The following is a 22,218-nucleotide window of genomic DNA, read 5'->3' on the forward strand; positions in this document are numbered from 1 at the left end:
ACAGTATTAGGTTTTCCCAAGCATAATACACTCACTGTGGTTTCTAGTAAATCTTCTGTCCAGCATGTACTTGCACATGGTGAGCCTCTGTGCCCTTTGTGTACCACTCAGGTAACCATGTGTGAGGCCAGACCACTTCAGTGTTTAGTAACATAAGATATTCACTTGGAACTAGTGCTTTCACTACTGTTTTCTTGAGTCAAAGATAGCCTCAAAGGACCCATGATCATGGAGCTAAAATGATGGCATGGTGCATAAGATGCTTGCCATGCAAATATAAGGACCAGAGTTTGGATCCTTAGCACCCAGGAAAAAGCATAGTGGGCCTGTCTGTGCTCCCATCACTTGGGAGCAAGCTGGATAGCTAGACTCATCTGCAAGTCTCAAGAAGTATGGAAAGCAATGGAGGAAGAGCCTCAGCACCAGCTCTGTTCTCCACACACATAGGCACACATGTGAACATGTACCACATATGTCACCGCTCCCAGAAAAGAACATGTGAAGTCAACACCCCAGCCGGCTCACTCTGAGAACACCCTGCTAGTGTTGCATCTGAGTCTCGGGTTAAGGGTTTACTTCTTTAAAAAAGAATCAGCAAAATACAGCATTAGACTACAATGGCTTATAGGGGAAAATTTTGTCCTCATTTGAGGACCTCAAAAAAGGGGTGCTTTTAGGACTTTATTTAGTGTATCATGTCTGAGTAACCCAGTGCCCTAGCCCTAGGCATAGAAAGTCTGCTGTGAGAGGATTTGATGACATCATTGTCAAGGAGAAATTTCATTGTAGCTGCACTAATATTTAATTTGCTCTTCTGCAGATCGCTGCCCAAGAATTGGATTCTAGTAATATAAAAGAAAAATTACTCCTTCTTGATTATAGCACTGATATATTTAATAAAACATGGATCTCTTGATTGTAGATACACAACGCTCTCCTATCGAGCCCCAGAAATGGTCAACTTGTACAGTGGCAAAATCATCAGTACGAAGGCAGATATTTGGGTATGTGTCAACTAAGCCATCCGCACCCCGGATGTTAGCAGGCCTTAGCTGGACTGCTGAGCTGAATCAGTCAGGAACGAGCACACAGCATTGCCCAGTGTTGATGATGATCCTTTTATTTTATTGTTTTATGTGTATGTGTGCCTTGCCTGCATGTATGTCTGCATACCATGTGCATGCACTGTCCACAGAAGACAATGCTGATTCCCCTGGAACTGGGGTTACAGATGGTTGGGAGCCTCCTTGTGTGTGCTGGAAATCAAACCTGGGTCCTATGGAAGAGCAGCCAGTGCTCTTAACCACTGAGCCATCTCTCCAGTCCCCTTGATGCTGATCTTGATATGAGGGGTCAGCCATGGCCTCTTGGAATATGGGGGGAAAACAAATATAAAAGTAAAAAACCCACTTCAGTATGCTTTTCATGTTGTGCCAGTGCTTGTATGATATACTTGGTTCATATGATATACTTCTAAAGAACAAACCAGTTGAAATTGTTTTCTGATCACAGATGAAAATATGACTCAGATGCTAGATTGTCACTATGAGTTCTGAGTTCAAGCATTGCATAGGTAATAATACTATATGAATTTTTTTCTGCTGGTAAATGTAGATAGTAACAGATCACTGGCTTTATAGTAAACAAACCACTAGTTGCAATGTGCTTTCTTATTTTTTTAGGCTCTTGGCTGTTTGTTATATAAATTATGCTACTTCACGTTGCCATTTGGGGAGAGCCAGGTGGCAATTTGTGATGGAAGCTTCACAATTCCTGATAACTCTCGATATTCGCAAGATATGCACTGCCTTATTAGTAAGTATTTCAAGTTTCTAGTTTTATATTTTTTTATTTCTAGTCACTGGGAATGGATTGAAGATAAATGGATTAAGTTCCAGGAATAAGACTGAATACAATGACAAATCATCTGATACTGTTGGGAATAGTGGTAGCACAGCAGTGTTCGCCTAGAGAAGTTGGTCTTTTTGCTAGAAAACTAAAGTCTGCTTCAGAACTGAGCCAGCCACAGTGTGGGTCTGGTAGCTGTGTTCTGAGCAGCACGATGCTGCTGTGTTGTGCAGCAGTTGGTGTGAGAGCTCCGAGTCCAGCTGACTCACGTCACAGGATAGGAAATGCATCTTTGAGAAGCTGGAAGCAGCTCAAGTGAGCATGATTGCAGTACTGGAATGAATACGTAATTAAGGCCATATAACTTCATGGAGCTGGGTTTTTCCTCTCATTTAGATTATCACTAGATTTTTACAACAAGCATCTAAATTGAGTGTCTTGTTTAAAATTTCATAGATTTTCATTTCTTTGTGTTATTGTAGCCAGCATATGTACTAACATCCATTAACCAGACGGTACAAAAGTAAGTGTTGTTTCAGAACATGTACTAAAATGCTAAAAAAACAGATTTTTTTAAAAAAAAAAAAAAGTCATCCATAAAAATGCTGGTCAAGACATTTAGTAGCTAAGTTTGAAAAAGCCTTGTAGACCACAAATCCTGAGCTGCCCAATTTGAGTTCTGGGCAGGGAACCTCCTGAGAGAAAGAGAAGTAAGACACAGCATCTACCCTGTGTTGAGGCCTCACCTAGTTCTCAAAATCCGTAGGTTTGGTTGGTATTTATTAATTTATTTATTTGCTTGCTTACTTACTTATTTAAAGACAGGGTCTCATTATGTAGCTTTAGCTGTCCTGGAATTTACTGTATAGACCAGGCTAGCCTTGAACTCACAGAGATCTGTGTGCCTCTACCTTCTGAGTGCTAGGATTAAAAGTATGTGCCACCAAGCCTGGCAGAACTTGTATATTTTAAAGGTCATTGTTCCTGTTTCACACAAGAGGAAGCAGAATGACTTACTCAAGCTGACAAAGTTCTTTTGGTTTCACTACTTTTACTTTCCACTGTGACACTTTTGTCAACAAACAGGAGGATAGGGTATTTAAAGGATAGGAATGCAGCCCTTGGGGATGCCAGATTGTTTGCATGGGCAAAGCAGTGGTCTGTGCTAGCACTGAAGGTGTGGAAGGAGGTATGGGAGAAGAGCTGATCTTGGTGTTACTGATAGCTTTTTTTTCCTGGCTATTTTTTCTTTCTGACACATGCATCAGTGAATTTATGAGTGATTGTCGCACTGACACCTTTTCCACACCCCATTTATTGTGTAAACTGTTTGCAGATTCTAAACTTGTAGGTTTCAAATTCAGCCTCTTGTTGCCTCCCCCATGCCTTTACCCAGATTGTCCTTTCCCACTTGGTGGTATTGCCGTCCAGGCCTTGAGGTAACACAGAAGATTTTCTTTGGATCTGAAAGAGCAAGGAAAAGGGAGGCACCAGCCATGACCTCAGCTGCATGAGTCTGAGTTTGTACTGCTTTCAGCAGCTGTCGTGGTTCCCACCACAGTGCGTACAAATTCAGCAGATGATGGCGTGGTGCCTTGCCCCAGCTTCTCTCATCATTCTTCAGCACATCCCTCCCATGGATCATTCCTGGAAGATGTCACCTTCTCATGTCCCATTGAGTAAACTTCAGTGGCTTGTCGGTGGTCCCACAGTTAGGCCCTGATTCTTAGCATGGTGTTTAGGGTCCTTTATATTCCTTTTCTGTCCCACCCAGACACTGCCCTTTGGGCTCCTGGGCTCCTGTTTCCAGGTAGCATTGTTCACTTTCTGGCCTTTATCTAGGCTTGCCTTTGTTGGCATTGTCCTGTCACCTGGACTGCCTCTTTCAATGCTCTCCCACGACTAACCCTTGTCCTGCCATTTAAGGCCTCAGCCTCACAGATCTTTTCAGAACTTAGTGTCCAGGTCATTCATTACTTAAGCAGTAAACTACCTTTACTCATTTTGCATGTATTTATACGTGCATCTCCAAGAGTAGTAAGTAAATTCATGAGATTGTTTTGTAGACCTGGAGACAGACCCACAGAGTGTCTCCCACCAAACCCTGAGTTCATGAAGCTTGAAGTGTGGTTGTATTTGTCAGTATTTTTTCATTTGACAGAGATTTAATAAGGTAGGAAACCATACGCGAGGCCTTGGTACCTTCTAAGTCTTAGAATATGAAGCTGCTTATCTTTCTGTTGAGAAGGTGAGCCCCTGATATTTCTTCAGGCACAGGGGATGAACCTCAGTAGTTTTGTTAGAGCTCAAGGAGTTTATTTCTTGTTTCCCTTGCTAAGAAAAAGGCTAATTGAACTGTCTGATTTTTCTGAGAATTGAAGCTTAAAATAACCCAACTTTGAGAGTAGAAAAGTTGAGTCACATAGCTGAGTCAACAGTTAGGATATTGTAAAGTAAGCACATGTATGTTTGTCTTAGGGTATATGTTGGAACCAGACCCTGACAAAAGGCCGGATATTTACCAGGTTTCTTACTTCTCATTTAAACTACTCAAGAAAGAATGCCCAGTTCCAAATGTACAGGTATGTGAATGGTGCTTTTTAAGACTGACTTATCATTTTTAAGATGTTTTTACTTGTTCTTTGAGAATTTCATAGATGTAAAAATGCATTTTGATTATATCCATCCTGATTCCTCCCTCCAGCTCCCCTAGGACCTCTCTAACCTAGCCCTCTCCCAAGTTCATGTCATTTCCTTTTTTTTTTTTTTTTTAAATAATCTATTGAATCCAGTTAGTTCTGCCCATATGCCCACAGATATGGGGCTATCTACTGAGCACTGACTGCCTACTGTTCTTATATCTACAGAGAAAAATGACTCTCCATCAGCAGGTGTCAACTACCTGTAGTTCTTCAGCGAGATGTGGGGCCTCAGGAGTCCTTGGAATTTTGATTAACTTGATCTCAGGCAGGTCCTATGCATATAACCACAGCTGTGATGGGTTCATGAAAATGGTGCTATTTAAAGGAAATAAATGTCATGAAATTGTTATTTTTGGGTCACTATGGGTATTAATCTCTGGATTCAATGAATATTAATGTTCTTTGCTTTATCCACTCGGGACATTGAAGCAAAGCAGCTACTATAAAGAGAATACAATTTTCCCATGGTATTTAATTATGAAACTGAGACAATTACACTGAACAATAACAACCCCCACCCCCACCTCAATGCCTGGGGATTGAGCTCTGAGTAGAGTGACCAAGTTCCACCTTCCACAGCTCACCGAGAGCGGCATGTCTACTGTGTTTCCTAGAGTGGTGAGGTGCCTTGTTTTCCTGAGGCAAGGCTCTGTTTACCCTGCTTCCCTCTCTTGGACACTTTGCTTCCTTAATGCATCTCATGCATTTGTCCAGCCTCCCTTCCCTCTAGCAGGGAAATGAGAGCCAAGAAGTCGTGTTAGAAAACTCCAAACGCTACTTCCATTAGCCCTGGTCTAACTAACTATTCCTTCATAGGAGTTTTAATTTTATTTTTAAGGTAGGATCCTACTATATAGCCCAGGCTGACCTTGATTTCATGATTCTCCTGCCTCGACCTCTCAAGTCCTGGGACTACTGACATCGGCCATCATATCTGGCCTCAGATTACTTTTTCTCTACAATGAAATCTACATTTTTTTCCTTTTCAACTTTTTAGAACTCTCCCATTCCTGCAAAGCTTCCTGAACCAGTGAAAGCCAGTGAAGCAGCTGTAAAAAAGACCCAGCCAAAGGCCAGGTAAGAAATGCCCTCAGGAGCTTGCTTGGTGCTAGCTGCAGTAGAACTGCCTGCTGGAGCCTGTGTGGCTGTGAGGAGAAGGAAAGCCGGTTCTGTCTCCCTGTGGAGAGACTGTAGAGCCTCACAGATCTGTCTGTTGTATGGCAGTGAATGCAGGGGCTTTCTGGGATGAGGCAATGCCAGGCTGTAAGGGTTCCGAGTAAAGAATTGTTCGAATCTATTTCCAAGCTAGTGGGTAACCAGGTTCATCCCAAAGCCCTCCTCGTTCCTTTCTTCCCTGGCTCCAGCCATATTAGGAAAGCAGTCCATCAAGAGATCCTCCCAGGTCTTAGCCAATCATACTGGAGTCACCTAGGGTCTTCCAAGAAAAGATAAAACAAGTAAAGGAAGATGCCCAAGTCAGAGGGACAGGGAGAGAGGCCAGGAAAACCTGGCAGGGTAGTTGGAAGGTACAAGTCTCACCTCAGAGAGGAAGGGAACAAGTGGGTAGATTTGACCCAGACTACTATACCATTTCAGGAAGGATGGCTGAATCCTCATCCCACAGTCAGCCTGCAGAGGAGTCCCTTCCTACTGGAGACCTTGCATTTGGGATTTGGACCTGAGAGCAGTCTATAGGAAGAAAGGCTTCAGGACACTCTGGACTGGATTTTTTGATTGGTTTTCACACCTGTCATAGCTCAGGGTCTGTCAGACATATTCACATGGATTTCAGATGAGAAATTCTGAGGATGACTAGAAGGTTCTCTGCCTCTTCTATTTCTACCATTCTCTCATGGCCAGGAAATGCTAGCAACAAATATGACTGGATAACTGGGTGTTTTCAAAAGATTTATTTATTATTGTAAATGTGCATGCACAAGCAGATTTATAAGCGCATTAGTGTGGGTGCCCCTAGAGGGAAGAAGAGGACATTCGCTCCCCTGCAGCTGGAGTTTCAGAGGTTGTGTGCCACCCAGCATGAACACTGAGAACCGAACTCTCGGCATCTCTGCACAGGCAGTACATGTTTTTACCAGCTGAACCATGACCAAAGCAACTTACAGAAGAAAGTATTTTATTCGGGCTATGGTTCCAGAGGGCTAAGAGACCTTTATGAGGAAATATGGCAGCAAGCAGCAGGCATGGTGGCTGGAGCAGGATCAAGTATGAAACAGAGCAACTGCAAAGAAGGCAAGGTTCTAAGACTCCAAGCCCAGCCCCAGTGACATACTTCAGCAAGGCCAGACCTAAACCTCTGCAAACAGCATCACCAACTGAAGCCCCAGTGTTCAAATGTCTGAGACTGACAGGGACATTTCATTAAGCCCACCACAGCTGTTGGATAGTTGTGCTTCATGAAGCTCCGGGTCCCCGGTTTTTTCATGCTTCTCACTCTTCCACATTACAACATAATCATGACCGTATAGTTTAATATGGCAGCATCTATATTCAAAGCAGCAAAATCAAGGAGGAGTCAAAGAGACCATTATCTGTTAAGGCTCCCAGAATGTGCCAGACAGTCATCTGCTCTGTTCTGTGTGCAGCCAGAGCTTGTTGCTTGGCCATCTCAGGTTACAAAAGAATCTGTGCTCTGTGAGATGTGAGTCTATACAGATGACTGTGTGTCCAACCAAAAATTTATTATTGTGGAAAACAAAAGTTTATGTATTTGAGAAGTAGCGTTCCTATCACAGCCTCTCATTTGCTTCTTTCTTCCATTTGTTCTATTTGGTTCACTCTTCTGCATGATTTTTACTGCAAAGAACTCCCCTACCTTTTAAAAAGATTATTTTTGTTGTTATTAGATCCCCTAGAGTTGGAGTTATAGGCTGTTGTGAGTTACTCTGTGAAGATGCTGGTATCTGAACTCAGGTGGCTTGGAAGAGTAGCAAGCAGTCTGAACTACTGAGCCTTCTCTCCAGCTCCTAGAGAGTCAATTGTAACAGCTAGTTTTAACTAAGTTCTGTCTGTGTGTGAAAAACCACTGCCCCAACCATTACCCAGAGTATATTTTGCAAATCCTATGTTTGTTAAAAGAGTATCCAGACGAAGTCAGTTTGAGGAAGTATTTCCTATTCAGGAGTCTCTTCAGCAGTCACTCCGCACATGGGCAGTGGGCAGAAATCATCTGTTGATAGACTTTGGTCAGTGTATCTAGAACTTACTTGTCCAAGCAGCTTTTTAATCCTTTTATTGGGGATATTTAGTAGCATTTTTTACTAAGTATAAAAGAATTATTACTATGAAAAAAAGGTTTTTCATTTCCCCCTGACTTCTTCGGTGAACTTACTTGTCATTCCAGAGTGTATTATCAGGGACCTGGGACTGGGGAGATAGCTCAATTATTATTTTTTCATTTTTTATTGGAAATTCATACAATATATTCTGGTCTCAGAGTCCCCTCTCCCACCTACTCTCCGATCCTTTCCATTTCCCTATACATCCAACTCTACAACTTCTCTCTCTTTCTCTCTGAAAAAAAATTAGCAAGTTAAAAAAAGGAAGAAAACTGAGAAAGCACAAGAAACACATATACACACAGACACACAAAACAAAACTAACACAAATTGGAAACCATAATATATAATTAATTATATTTTCATTAAAATTAAATTCATTAAAATTAAAATATATTGATATATAATTAATTATATATAGTTAGTCAATAATAAAAATATAATTAATATATAGGCAAAAGATCAGTAAGATTTAACAAAATATGCCCAAACAAAGCAATATTAGACCCCCCCAAAATCTATTAAAACACCATTGACTTCATTTAGTGTTGGTTATCTTCTGGGCCTTGGTGCCTACCTTTAAATGTAGTTTATGTGCTCAGTGAGACTTCATTGGAGAAAACTAACTTTTTCTTTGCAAGTGGTTCTTCGTTGGAGATGGTGTCTTGGTTACAGATGGGAGATCATATCTACTTCCCTATATCAGTGCTAGGACTCTATCTGGCTTGAACCTGTGCAGAATACACAGACTGCATGATTGCCAGTCTTATTGTGTTTCCTTGGTGCCCTCCATTCCTTATGACTCTTAAAATCTTTCCACCTCCTCTTCTTCCTGAGCCCTGAGGTTAGGGGTTTGATGAACACATCCCATTTATGGCCAAGGGTCCCAAAGTTATATTCTCTATACATAGTCTGGTGTGGGTCTCTGTATCAGTTCCCATCCGCTGCAACAGGGGCTTCTCTGATGATGGCTGAGCGAGACACTGGTCTAGGATATAGCAGAAAATGTCACTAGAAGTCATTTTATAGCTGTGTCCTTTAATAGAATAACAGTACTTGGTTTTCCACCAGGCCATGGCCTATCAACTTTCAGTCTCTTGGCCACCTGAGTGTCAGGCATGGGTTCTATCTCATGGAGTGGGCCTTACATCCAATCAGATACTGGCTGGTTACTCCCACAATGTTTGTGCTGCTGTTGTACCAGCATGTTATGCAGGGAAGTCACTGTTGCAAATTGTAGGGTTGGTGTTTATGAGCTCCCTTAGTTTGTACTTATCTTAAAATGTCCTTATTTAGGGTTGGGGAGATGGCCTTGTGGGTAATTATTACTTGCCAGAACCCATGTAAAGCTGCATGTAGTAGGGCATGTGTTTATAATCCTAGCATGCCTCAGCCAGGAGATGAGCAGCAGACATAGGAGAATTGCAGGAAGTTGACAGACCAGCTAGCCTGGTACATGCAGTGTTGACAAGGAAAACCCTGTCTCAAACTAGGTAAAAGATGAGAAACAACACCTGAAGTTGTCCTCTGACCTCCACATATGCATCATGACACTTACATGTCTCCCCTCACAAAGGGCCTTGAATCTTCATTGCTTTTCAAGATCGCTTTAATGAGTATGGTGATTTTGGTTGAGAGTTACGTACTTTCAGGGTTTGGAATGTATCATTCTGTGCTTTCTTGGCTTTAAGGTTGCTGATGAGAGAGATGTTATTTTGATGTGTTTGCCTTTGTAGGTGAATTGGCATTTGGGGAAGTGTTGATTAAGCCAATCTGAATGTTTTGAAGGAGTGTTAAGGGCAAACATTCTGTGTTCTGCGTATCCTCTCTATTTTCCTATATTTTAACAGCAGTTTTGTTTTTTCTTTTCTAGACTGACAGATCCCATTCCCACCACAGAGACTTCAATTGCACCCCGCCAGAGGCCTAAAGCTGGGCAGACTCAGCCAAACCCAGGAATCCTTCCCATTCAGCCAGCCCTGACTCCTCGAAAGAGGGCCACTGTTCAGCCCCTACCTCAGGCTACAGGTCAGTCACTGGTTTGCAGCTTGTTCCAGTGCTTCTTGATGGTAGTGTTAGAAGGCACAGCCTGAAGAATAATGCACTGAGCTGCCTGTGAATGTATGGCCAGCAGCTGCACAAGGAGGAACTTCTTTCTGTACTCAGATGAATCTCCAAGACCTCTGAAGCCTGCTGTCTGCATTTATCTTCTTATTGGACCTCTGCTCCAGCCACTCCACCTATTTGCCTTACATATTTCTCCTTGCTTTTAAAGAAATAAGGCTTACTTATTTTTGATAACCACAGGATATTATTTTATTAATGCTGTGTTAGAGTACTTATCATCCTTTGTGTTGTAGTGTTTTGTTATAACAAGAGGAGTGAGCTTTGTTTCCTAAAGGGGATTGATCCACACACCAAGTCACAGACCACAGCCGTCACACTTCTTACTAGGAACAATTTCTGATAAATCTGGTGGCCATCTATATAGAGCCAGGCATGCATAAATACACTACTCATAAATATTAAAGAATGCTTTTGCCGTGGCACGCAAGCTGGCACACACACTATGTTTAGTTTGAGTTGTCGGCTGCGTGTATGGGGAACGAGAGGTGCTGACTACAGAGCTGGGTGCCTGAATGAGATGGTGGATGAGGGAAACCCTCTGCAGGAGGCAGGGACTGAAGTTTACAGTCCCACCTGGCTGTGAAATTTAGAAAGTACATGATTTGGCAAGAAATAGAAAGCTGTTTCAAGTAGAACATCACAGATGGCAAAATAGTGAGGAATACTCAAAGCTTGGGACAGTCTACCTGCTTCTGCCATTTCTTGTGTGGCAAATCACAAAGCCTTTTTTTATAAGGTTTCTCTGTGTAGCCCTTTCTGTCCTTGAACTCACAGAGATCCACCTGCCTCTCCTCCCGAGTGCTGGGATTAAAGGTGTATACGACCACTGCCAGGCTTCAGAAAGCCATTTTTGTCTGGTGGAGTTTTGAGCCCTTACATGGAGTTTATTTTCATTGCAGGACCCAGCAATCCGCCTGGACTTCTAGCCAGTGTTTCCCAACCTAAAGCCCAAGCCGCACCCAGTCAACCTCTTCAGTCATCTCAACCCAAGCAGCCACAAGCTCCAGCCACCCCACAGCAGACACCGGCTACCCAGACCCAAGGTCTGCCCAGCCAGGCCCAGGCCACTCCCCAGCACCAGCAGCAGCTCCTCCTCAAGCCACAGCAGCCACAGCAGCCACAGCCACAGCCACAGCCACAGCCACAGCAGCCTACAGCACCACCACAGCCAGCAGGCACCTTTTACCAGCAGCAGCAGCAGCAGCAGCAGCAGCAGCAGGCTCAGACTCAGCAGGTGAGGAGCCCTATGTGACCCTTGCTTTGTACAGTGGAATATTAGTATTGAAAGGCCTGCTGGTGCAGGTATCTTCCTTTGGAAGTGCTAGGATGGCCAGGAGTCACTGACCAATAAATGTGTCATCACTTCTCATAGATGTAGAAACCGAAGCATCAAAGCATAGTTAATAACTCTTGTCCTCAAGCCTTGGGGAATTTACCCCAACTTAGCACCCTTAACTAACAGAGCTACTTTCTAAGGAGATACAGGGGGAAATAATAATGATGTCATGTTAACACACAATATCTAGTAGTGTCAAGCTGTTTCAGATGTTGCATAGTTTAAGTTTGCTTGGTTGGATTAGGAGCCAAACAGGGTTCATGTACCCTATTTAGTTGGGATTTATTATTTTCCATTATTTTTTACATAATTTTTAACTTTGAACATATGTATTTTATAATGATTGATTTCTTTTTTAAAAAAGTGTGTGTGTGTGTGTGTGTGTGTGTGTGTGTGTGTGTATACTTACATATTTGGGCACATATACCTGTGAACACTCAGAGGCAAGAGGAGCAATGGATCAACTCTAAATGGAATTTAGAATTACAGACATTTGCAGGATACCTGGCTTTTACATGTGTGCTGGGATCTGAACTCTAGCAAGCACTCCTAACCGCTGAGCCAACTCTCGAGCCACAGGGAGAGAGACTGATGTGTCTTTTACATCCTTTTATCTCCTTTGCCATTTTTAATTAATTAATTAATTAATTAATTGAAACTGAATTGCTTGTTCTTCAATATTTTTCATATTATGATCTTGGCTTGGTTACCATTTGGTATATTCCACCACTCACAATATCTGTCTGTCTGTCTGTGTATGTATATGTGGGCCCATGCACTATGGCGTGCATGTGAAGGTCAAAGGACAACTTTCAGGAGTTTGTTCTATCTACCGTGTGGGCTCCAGGGCTAGAACTCAGGTGGTGAACTTGGCTACAAATGCTCTTAGTTGTTGAGCTCTCTCAGCAAACCTAACCTGGTGCTTTCCAGAGACATGCTCAGTATCAGTTCAGTCTGGAGTTCTTTGCTCTTCCTGTTCATTCTGATGGGTGGCCAGTATTGTCTTTAACCATCAGTGGGCTTAGGTATTGTCTGTTTCATTGGGTTTTTATTTTGTTTTGTTTGTTTGTTTGTTTGTTGCAGTTTTTCTCTTCTCTTTGACTTACTAACCATTGCTGATATTTCCCAAGTCCTTAAACCTACTTTGGGTGGCAAAATTATACTCTCAAGTTGGCCCTGGGTATCAAACTCAGCTTCTCAGGCTGCTTGGCGGCAGGTGCCTTTGCCCACTGAGCCATCTTACCAAACTATGTAGAGTTGTTTTTATCATCTTAGTGTAGTTACCCTGAGGTCCTGTTTGTACAGAAAAGGGTGAGAAAGATGTGAGGTTTTTCCCTTATTCACCAGTGTTCATTCAGAGGTAACAGTGAGTGTTTTGCATTGTATTCTATAAAATTGTGGATTTGTATATTTTAGTTCCTTTAAATTGGCTTCTGAACCCCTTAGATATAATTCGTGATCAGTGATTTCTCTGTCATTGAGAGTAATAACTGTCCATGATCATTCTGCTCTTAACTTAGAGTCATCCATTTCTCTAAAGATAAGATTGTTTTTATTGGGAATGATATTTGGAAACAACAGTTGGCCCTAAAAATAATTACTTGCTAATGATATTGATAACTGTTTCTATGCCTTTTTAGTAGATACTTAGAAATATGTTTCTTTTATTAGAAAACATATGAGTTCAGATTTATATATCTAATTCAGACTTGTAATTATAAGGTTTTTGTTTAACTTTTTGAATTTTATTGTTTCTATCATCTGAAGGTCTTTTTGTTGTTGGTTTTAAAATGTCAAAAGCCCAAGCCCAGCTCGGTGTCTCTCTCCTTGCTGCCTTTGGATTAAAACAGCCCAGCGACCTTGAACTCTTGGTAGTCATCCTGCCTTAGTCTTCTGGGTCTGGGGGATTATAAGTATGCACCATCGTGCCTGGCAACCTTTAAATATTAAGCACATTATTTCCTGTGGAGTTTAGCTGCCAGTTGGATACACAGACTATTGACATCATTTTAATTTTGCTTCCTGCATTTTGGATCAGTTTTGTTTTGTGAATGTGTAAAATAATCAGTTTTAAAGTTAGATCTACAGACTTCTGTCTTCTCATTCTTGCAAAGATATACTCTTAATTGCTGTTTTCTTCTTTAGAATGTCCCTTTGTCACCCTTAAGGACAGACCATAGCCCTTCGAGATCCCTTTGGGTGGGTCTGGGTTATTGCTGTTGTAAACGGCAGTTATACTTGTACATATTATTTTTGCTGACCTTTTAATTTTGCCCTAGTAGACACATGGTATCCAGGTTTATCCTAACTCAATAAGTTTTGGGAATTTTGTAAGACACTATCCTCACTTTTGTTTATTAGCATATTCTTGTTTCAAGCCTTGTTAGTGTACCTAGCATGTACATCCCAGCAGTGTGGATTAGAAAGACATAAAAGAAATGCCAGGAAGATGCATATAGGGTACATTTTAAGCCCCTGCCACTTGGGAAGCTAAGTCAGCAGGGTTATTTGAGTCCACAGGTTTTTGGAATGAACCTTGGCAATGTAGTGAGACCCCACATAAAGCACAGAGTAGTAAGAGTATTTGAAGGTGGCAGAATTTTATAAAGGTAGATGTATTGGGGAGTAACTTTGGAAAGGTTCAAATAGGATAGACATGGTTGGTTAACATTTTAGTTGCTCTTTTCAGTCTCATCTCTGAGGCATGAATTAGTCACGGGAAGTATTTGATCCTTGACTGCTTCAAAATCCTTTTTAAGAAGGATTTCTTTTGCATGGGAGATTTTCTCGCTTACTTCTGTTCACCCCTGTTCACTCTCAGATCATTTGAGTTAAATCTAGTAGCTTCCCTGGGACTGTGCCTGGAAAGCAGTCTGGTATAGTGGGAAGGGCCTACAGTGCAAATGTTGCTGGTATAATTCTAATGCCTTGAATCCTGTCCTGAACTCCTTGGCCCAGCTACTGTGCTTTTTGCTGGGCCTTCCCTTTGGCTTCAACATCATCTTTATAGTTATTGAGACCTTAGACTTGTGTGAATGTGGCTCTGTGATAGGCTTGTGTTCACCTCCTCATTTCTTGCCACTCTCCTGTACAGTTTCAGGCAGTACACCCAACAGCCCAGCAACCAGTCACTGCTCAGTTCCCTGTGGTGTCCCAGGGAGGCTCTCAGCAACAGCTGATGCAGAACTTCTACCAGCAGCAACAGCAGCAGCAACAGCAGCAGCTGATGGCTCAACAGGCTGCCCTGCAGCAGAAGACTGCTGTGGTAGTACCACAGCCTCAGGCACAGCCAGCCTCAGCCCCACAGGCAGTCGCTGCCCAGGAGCCTGTGGTAAGACTGAAGAGGAGTGATGGGGGATGCTGGGAAGGGAAGGAAAGAGGTGGCAGCAGCCTCAGGGGCTCTGAGCTAGGGTAAGGTTGTTCTCCTACCCTAGTGGTCAGAGGGTTCCATTTTTTTTTTTCCTTGACAGATCTAAGTGTAAAGTATTCTGTAGAAAGCAGAGATTGAAAGAATATTTTTACATTATTTATGAAAAGGAACCTTCTTGCTTTTCACATGGAAGTTACTTTGGTGGAAAAGGTGCTTCCTTGTCAGTGTCACTGCTGAACAGCAGGGACTTGAGAGCAGAGCTGTTTTCTGTTTCTTCTTCAGGGCCAGTTTGGTTTGTTGTGCCCATGCTGTATCTGGAGGTTCAGGTAGTGTCTTAGTGTCCTGTTTCTATGAAAAGACACCATGACCATGTCAATTCTTAAAAAAGAAAGCCATTTAATTGGGGGTGGCTTACAGTTCAGAGGTTTAGTCCATTATCACCATAGCAGAGAGCATGGTGACACTCAAGCAGACATGGTGCTGGAGAGGTAACTGGGAGTTCTAGATCTGCAGCCACAGTAACAAGAAAAGAGAGGCTTTGGGCCTGGCTTGGGTTTTTGAAACTTCAAAGCCTACTCCCATTGACACACTTCCTCCAACAAGGCCACGCTATTCTAACCAGGTCACACTTCCTAATCTCTCTCAAATAGGGTCACTCCCTAATGACCAAGCATTCAAGTATATGAGCTACAGAGGCCATTCTCATTTAAACCACCACAGGTGGCCCCACCTTTACCCTGAAATTCTAACACCATTTCATTTGTTTTTCATCCTAAATGACCTTGCTAGGCACATGGTTTGAGTTTGCCATGCAGTAATCTTCAAAGGACTGCTTGCCTGGGACCATATACCATGGGATAACCTCTATTCTTCAGAGCATCCTGAAACTGGAGTCATCTTGTCAGTTTAGAGATTGAGTCTGTTTTCAGATACTGACTGAATGTGGCAGCAGACCCCAATTCCAACTGTTCCCTCTAGTCTCAGCAAACCTCAGACTCTCTTGCTTATTCTTTAGTAAGTGACCTGTCTTCTGTACTCAGATTTCTGAATGAGAATAATAAAGTTTGCTGTTCTCATCAAAAGGCATTTTGAATATCTAGCCAATGATGTTTGTATATCCTGATATTCTCATTCTCAAGGAGGCCCAACAACTAAACTGTCTTTCTGAGGATTCATTTCTAGCAGAGAAATGAATCTGCCCATCCTCAGCCAGAAAACCTGTAGTCCTTCTAAAGGAAACTGTGTTGTAGGTAGATTGTCTTCTTTCAGTCTCTACTGAGTGTTGTGCTTAGTGTGTTTACATGTTTGTTTCTGAAACAACTCAGTCTCCTACAGGAATATGGTAGAAAACTGTTATTTGTACTTTTGACCTAAAATAAACTTCTTGATAATAGAAAAAGTTTTGAAAACTATTATATGAAATAACTAGAGGGAATCTTAAATATTCAGTTCACTCTTCTTGTTGTGAATTAGAACCTGGGATCTAAACTAGAAAATCACTACCTAAGATATACAGAAGGACTATACTAGAGGTGGGGCAAGGAGCAAGAACTCTGAGCTGTGCTTGGGATGGTAATAACAGATGCTTTTCTAGGGTGGTAAGATGCTCCGTCACCATGGAAGACACTTCTTAAGAGCTTCTTCTCTGCTTTTTCCAAAGTGTCTACTGTCTTGGGAGTGAACCCTTAGCCTTCTCATGGGTCCTGGATGAGCCAACACTGAGCCCTGTGCCCTGGGTGGTGGGTATGGGACACAAGGTGGAAGCCAACTGCTTAGCAGAAACCAAAGAGCTGTCCAACTTAGACCTGCTCTATCTTGATGACTCATGGTAGGGCTCATCCAGAGAAGTAAGCAAGTGGATGAGGAGCAGCTTTGGCAAGGAAAACTGTCTGTCCTCCCCTTGATGACCTGTATAGGCAAGCAAAAACATGCCTATGAGGTAGTGTTGACACAGCTTGCTGCTCCTGCAGAAGCCCGAGTTTCAGTTCCCCACACCTGTGTTGGGAAGCTGTCTAAAACTTCAGCTCCAAAAGGATCCCATGTCTCTGGTCTCCTCGGGCACCTGCACTCATATGCAGTTACACACGAACACATACATGCACAAACACATGCACATGTGTGCACACACAAAAAATAATTTTTTAAGAAGAGCTTTTAACAAAATAGACAGCAGACCCTATCTTTTCACTTTCTCCTATGGTATACTCCTACTTCCTGCCCCTTTAAAAAAAAATTTTAATTTAATTTCTTTTTTTCTCTTTTTTTTGGTTTTTTCGAGACAGGGTTTCTCTGTGTAGCCCTGGCTGTCCTGGAACTCACTCTGTAGACCAGGCTGGCCTTGAACTCAGAAATCCACCTGCCTCTGCCTCCCAAATGCTGGGATTAAAGGCATGCACCACCACTGTCCAGCTAATTTCTTAATTTTGATACTGTCTCACTGTGTAGCCCAGGCTGGCCTGGAACTGGCTATGTAGACCAGTTTGGCTTTGACTTTACAGAGATATGCCTATCTCTGCCTCCTAAGCACAGACTAAAGGTGTATGTCAACTCCATGATTTCTTGACTCTCTGCCCCTTTGTAATTCTGGCCATGGAGGAGGAGACATGTCAGGCTCTACTTCCAAGTGGTCTTACGACCTTGGTTGGCCTGTCAGCCTCAATGGATTGAAGATCCTTTCTCTCCTACGTGAGAGTGCTGGGATTTATTCTGTAGGGTCCATTGTACTTGTTTTCTCTGATTCCTAGTGTCTATAAAATCTGCCCTGAGGGGTTACTGTAGGAGCAGCCGGTAGGCAGAGCTGCTATGTATTTCTGGTTGAGTGTTCCTTGTCCAAAATACTTAGGACCAAAAAGTACCTTAGAGTTTGACATCCTTGTATTCCTAAGGAGATATTTTGAGGGTGAAATCCAAATCTACACAGAGAATTCATTTATTTCCTAAGTACTTGTGCAGTGAAATAATTGTATATTATACTTTGCCTTTTGGCTGTAACCTGATACATGAATTTTTCACATGTGGTATCATGTCAGTGCCCAAAAGTGTCGATTTTTGGAGGCTTAAGGATTTCAGGGTTTCAGATTGGAGATGATCAGCTCCTGCTGTCTTGGAGATGTGGCTCATCGATTCTTTGCTCATTTGTCAGAGGAGGAACCCTCCTCTGTTATGTGTGCTGCACATGAAGGATAGGTAAGAGAAGTGACAATGTTCTCTAAAATAGTGTGGCTGCTGCTTCACAGAGTCCGTTGTAGCGGTAATGTACCCTTTCCAATTTGACAATCCAGTCCATGCTGACCCCTGTGGATACTAGCATTCAGATGGCTTTTCTGATACAGCTCTGGACCCCAAAAGAAGACACAGTACCTTCACAGAGCTCTCTGTTCCCCAGTGGTCTATGTTACCCTTCCTGGCTTAGTTTGGTTGACAGTAGAACCTTGTAGGTCTGTGGTCATTCGTCTTGTTGATGGAGTAGTTGGCATACAGAATGGGTAGGTAGAGTACCCCAAAATCATCCCAACTCCTGAGGGAAACAGGAGGACAGTCTCCCCTGCTGTTAGCATCCTGACTAATTAAGATCATGTTCTGCTTGCTTGCTTGCTTGCTTGCTTGCTTGCTTTTTTTTTTTTTTTTTTTTTTTTTTTTATGGTTTTTTCGAGACAGGGTTTCTCTGTGTAGCCCTGGCTGTCCTGGAACTCACTCTGTAGACCAAGCTGGCCTCGAACTCAGAAATCCGCCTGCCTCTGCCTCCCAAGTGCTGCGATTAAAGGCGTGCGCCACCACTGCCCGGCCATGTTCTGCTTTCTTAAATTCTTTTTGTCTACTTCAGCAACACAACATAGGAACTGAGCTTCAGTGTAGAGAGGCAGCTCTCACATGAGTTGAGGGATTGGAGGGAAGGGATAGTTAAATCCCTGAGGGATTCAGTATCTTCTCATTTTACTTCCAGATTGTCAAAACTAAGGAAAGGGCTTAGGTGTAGCTTTCTGAGTGGTTTTAAAATTACTTAGCTTGATAACAAGTGGCTTATGCTAGGGACCACTTACGTGGTCACAACTACATTGCTACTTGTTTATTTTTTTATTTTTTTTTAAAGAATTTATTTATTTATTTTGTGTAAGTACACTGTAGCTATCTTCAGACACCCATATGAGGGCATCAGATCTCATTATGGATGGTTGTGAGCCACCATGTGGTTGCTGGGATTTGAACTCATGACCTCTGGAAGAGCAGTCAGTGCTCTTAACCACTGAGCCATCTCACCAGCCCGCTACTTGTTTATTGTTCTGTGGACCGCTTCTCAAGAGTCCTTCAGTTAACTCAGGCCTCATTAAGGATTTTCTTCTCTCTCACTGTATTTTCTGCTGATCTTCAGTGCCATTTTCTTAATGAAAATTGGAGCAGGCAAATTCCACAAACCAGTGTTACACTTTTGCCGTGGGGTTGAAACAAAATAGTTTCTTGTGAATCCATCCCACCAGTGAAGTGAAGACCTTTAACAAAATTAAAAAAAGAGCTGCCATGTTTCACTCTGGGATTATCTGACTTACTCTACTAAGTGTAGTAAGGAATCCAGACTGAGCAGAAACGGCTTTGCTCCAAAGCATCTTGGCTGGAGTGTGTCTTGTCTTCTAGCTGCGATAGAAGGCAGACTCTAGTGCCTGTCTTGTGGAAGCATCCCTGAGGAGGGGCTGTTTGTTTTCATCAGTCCTTTAAGATACTTCCTAAGTCTTTAGGGCTGGGAATAGCTTTTATGGTCTTGGACTGGTAGCTATATTACATCTGGTTAATATGTATATTGAAGCTAATGGAAACTGAGTATGTATAAGAACCAGGCAAGCCCTTGGTGGTGTCAGTCTCAATTGCAGCTCAGATGGCTGTTGCCTTGGCTTTCTTTTTTGCTTTGATAATCTTAGCCATTCAAATCATATATGAACAAATGGAGTATTATTATACCTGGGTGTTGATTTGTTTTTCTTTTCCATTTCTTTCTCCTCCTTTTCCCCCCCCCATAGTGAAACTTTGCATTTTTCTCTCCCTAGCAGATTCAAGCCTCAGCAAGACAACAGCCAAAAGTTCAGACAACTCCACCTCCAACCATCCAGGGACAGAAAGTTGGGTCTCTCACTCCTCCATCATCCCCCAAAACCCAACGTGCTGGGCACAGAAGGATTCTCAGTGATGTAACCCACAGTGCAGTCTTTGGGGTTCCTGCCAGCAAATCAACCCAGCTGCTTCAGGCAGCTGCAGCTGAGGCCAGTCTCAATAAATCTAAGTATGTTTGTTCTTACCATGTGGACAAGGTCTGCTCTGGGTTACTACCATATGATTGTTTGAATAAGCTTGTGGACATGTGATAGTAAGCATGTGCCTGTACATGTCTGTATTTAGTAAAAGACCACAGTGTGTGCACTGCACAGATCATAAGACTCAGTTTCCATTCTCCCATCTGTTCTGTGCTCTGTCTGTCTTAATTCTTTCTTACTGATGGTTATACTTTGGACACTCAACACTTAGAAGGTGTTGTCTCAGCAAGCATTGTCTGCATAGGTGACTTGGCTCATTATGACCTTTGGAGCTGCTGCTTCCCTCTCTCAGAGGGGACATGCTTTTACTCCTTAGGTTTGTGTGAGGTGTTGCTCTTTCCTCTCATGAAGTACTTTGTACTTCATGAGAGGGACTTTCTTCTTACAAGCATAAATCACACTGTTTTATCATGAGTTATTTGTGTTTGGCCAGCCTTCATGAACCTGATAGGTTGCTGGTTCTCTGTTTCACGTATAGTCAGTCTTATTGACCATTGTGACATCTAACCATTGTGTCAGTGTAATTTTAGACCCATAGCTTCCTTGAAACCATGCCATCTAAGGTTAATCATTTAAGTCAAGAGAGGCTGAAAGAAAAGTAGGTGATCTAGATATACAAAGTAGTGGTAACATGTTTGTTTGTTTGTTTGTTTCGTGATAGAATGCTTCTGCCATTGAACAATGTTCTGAACATGGGATGATAGCTTAGTACTACCTGGATCCTGAAAGGTCAGAGGCAGCCAAGAAAAGGGGGTTGATTATACTTGCTTGACACATAGGCTTCAGCATAGGTTGCTGTAGCTCCTACCTAAAGGGCCTTGCAAAAGACAGGCAAGCTGCAAGATTTCCTGAGAGCTGAAGTGAAGGAGACAGCATTTGTAAAGATTAAACTTTTCAGTTTTTGTGGGAAGTCCTTTAAGAAAACGCTGGGAAATTATGGTTTAACTGAGAAAAGAGCTGATACCATAATGAAGAGAAAATCATTTGGGCCCTTCAGCTTTGTTTAACTTTCTTTCCTTTCACCCTCGGGGTGCCACCCTTTCCAGGTCTGCAACCACCACTCCCTCAGGCTCTCCACGGACTTCACAGCAGAATGTTTCTAATGCTTCAGAAGGCTCCACATGGAATCCTTTTGATGACGACAACTTCTCCAAACTCACAGCTGAAGAGCTGCTGAACAAGGACTTCGCCAAGCTTGGGGAAGGTGAGCAAGCTGAGTCTTCTGTGCTTCATGGTTGTCAGTCAGTGGAGGATGAACTGGAATGTGCCTGTGTCCTAACTGTAGAGGGATATGCTTGGGAAAGGTCAGCACAGAGCATCTTGAAATGAATTGGTTTGGGGGTCTGCACACTGTTTTTTATTTTTGCCAGAGTATTGATTTTTTTCTTTCTTAAATGCTGACCAACTTTGAGAGACAGTAGGGAGTGTACAATCATAGAAGGAAAAACTTTGGAAGGATTTAGTAGCATAAACGGGGATAGTTGTGTTAAGCTGAGTAGTGGATTGCGTGGAAAAGGGTGAATGTCCCCTCATCCTCAGGGGCTTGCTCTAGAAATAGTGGTTGAAGGTGTGCCTCACAGGATGCGGGTCCTGATTGCAGGTCCATGTTGTTGTTGACTAGAAAGGAGATTCTTTCCATAAAAAACGAGGTTCTAGCCAAAATATTCATAACCTAATTTGGAAGGCAAGATATTACAGACATCCACACAGACCTAGGTGAACATACACATAGTACACAGACACCTGGGAACTCTAGACACTGTTCAACTGGAAAAACCCTTCATGTACTCAAAGCACAGAGCAAAAGAATGATCAGAGCCAGTGAGTCTAGGAACTGCTTTACCTAACTAACAGCATTGCATCTCAGCCCTGTGGGGGTCAAACAGCCCTTTCATGAGAGTCGCATATCCCATGTTTACACTGTGACTCATAAGAGTATAAAAATTATAGTCATGATATAGCAACGAAAATAATTTTATGATTGGGGGTCACAACCACAACATGCGGAACTGTATTAAAGGTTGCAGCATTAGGAGGGTAGAGAACCACTGCATTCCAGTGGTGTTTTACATACATACTTTCCCATTTAATTTTACTTCATTTTGAGACAAAATCTTACCGTACAGCCCTGGCTGGTCCAGACCGTCTGTATAGACCAGGTTGGACTTAAATACATAGAGGTCTACTTGTCTCTTTGCCTTCCAAGTGCTGGGATTAAAGTTGTAGACCATGCCAGGCT

The 22,218-nt window shown here is 42.5% G+C and overlaps 1 protein-coding gene across 20 annotated transcripts in view; it reads left to right on the forward strand.

The window, feature by feature from the left end:
* Aak1 (AP2 associated kinase 1) overlaps positions 1-22,218 on the forward strand; it is a 145,608-nt gene that overhangs the window by 88,979 nt on the left and 34,411 nt on the right. For 15 of the 20 annotated variants that reach the window (XM_076940051.1, XM_034512161.2, XM_034512154.2 and 12 more), the window contains 9 exons: positions 923-1,004; positions 1,683-1,815; positions 4,327-4,430; positions 5,548-5,627; positions 9,720-9,874; positions 10,873-11,207; positions 14,404-14,640; positions 19,716-19,948; positions 21,026-21,183. In XM_076940051.1, coding sequence (XP_076796166.1) covers positions 923-1,004; positions 1,683-1,815; positions 4,327-4,430; positions 5,548-5,627; positions 9,720-9,874; positions 10,873-11,207; positions 14,404-14,640; positions 19,716-19,948; positions 21,026-21,183 — 1,517 coding nt within the window. The remainder of the gene's footprint in view (positions 1-922; positions 1,005-1,682; positions 1,816-4,326; positions 4,431-5,547; positions 5,628-9,719; positions 9,875-10,872; positions 11,208-14,403; positions 14,641-19,715; positions 19,949-21,025; positions 21,184-22,218) is intronic. The other 5 variants (XM_034512155.2, XM_076940063.1, XM_034512162.2 and 2 more) reach the window with 2 other exon arrangements.

Source organism: Arvicanthis niloticus, chromosome 9 (assembly GCF_011762505.2).
Source record: "Arvicanthis niloticus isolate mArvNil1 chromosome 9, mArvNil1.pat.X, whole genome shotgun sequence".
Taxonomy (NCBI): domain Eukaryota; kingdom Metazoa; phylum Chordata; class Mammalia; order Rodentia; family Muridae; genus Arvicanthis; species Arvicanthis niloticus.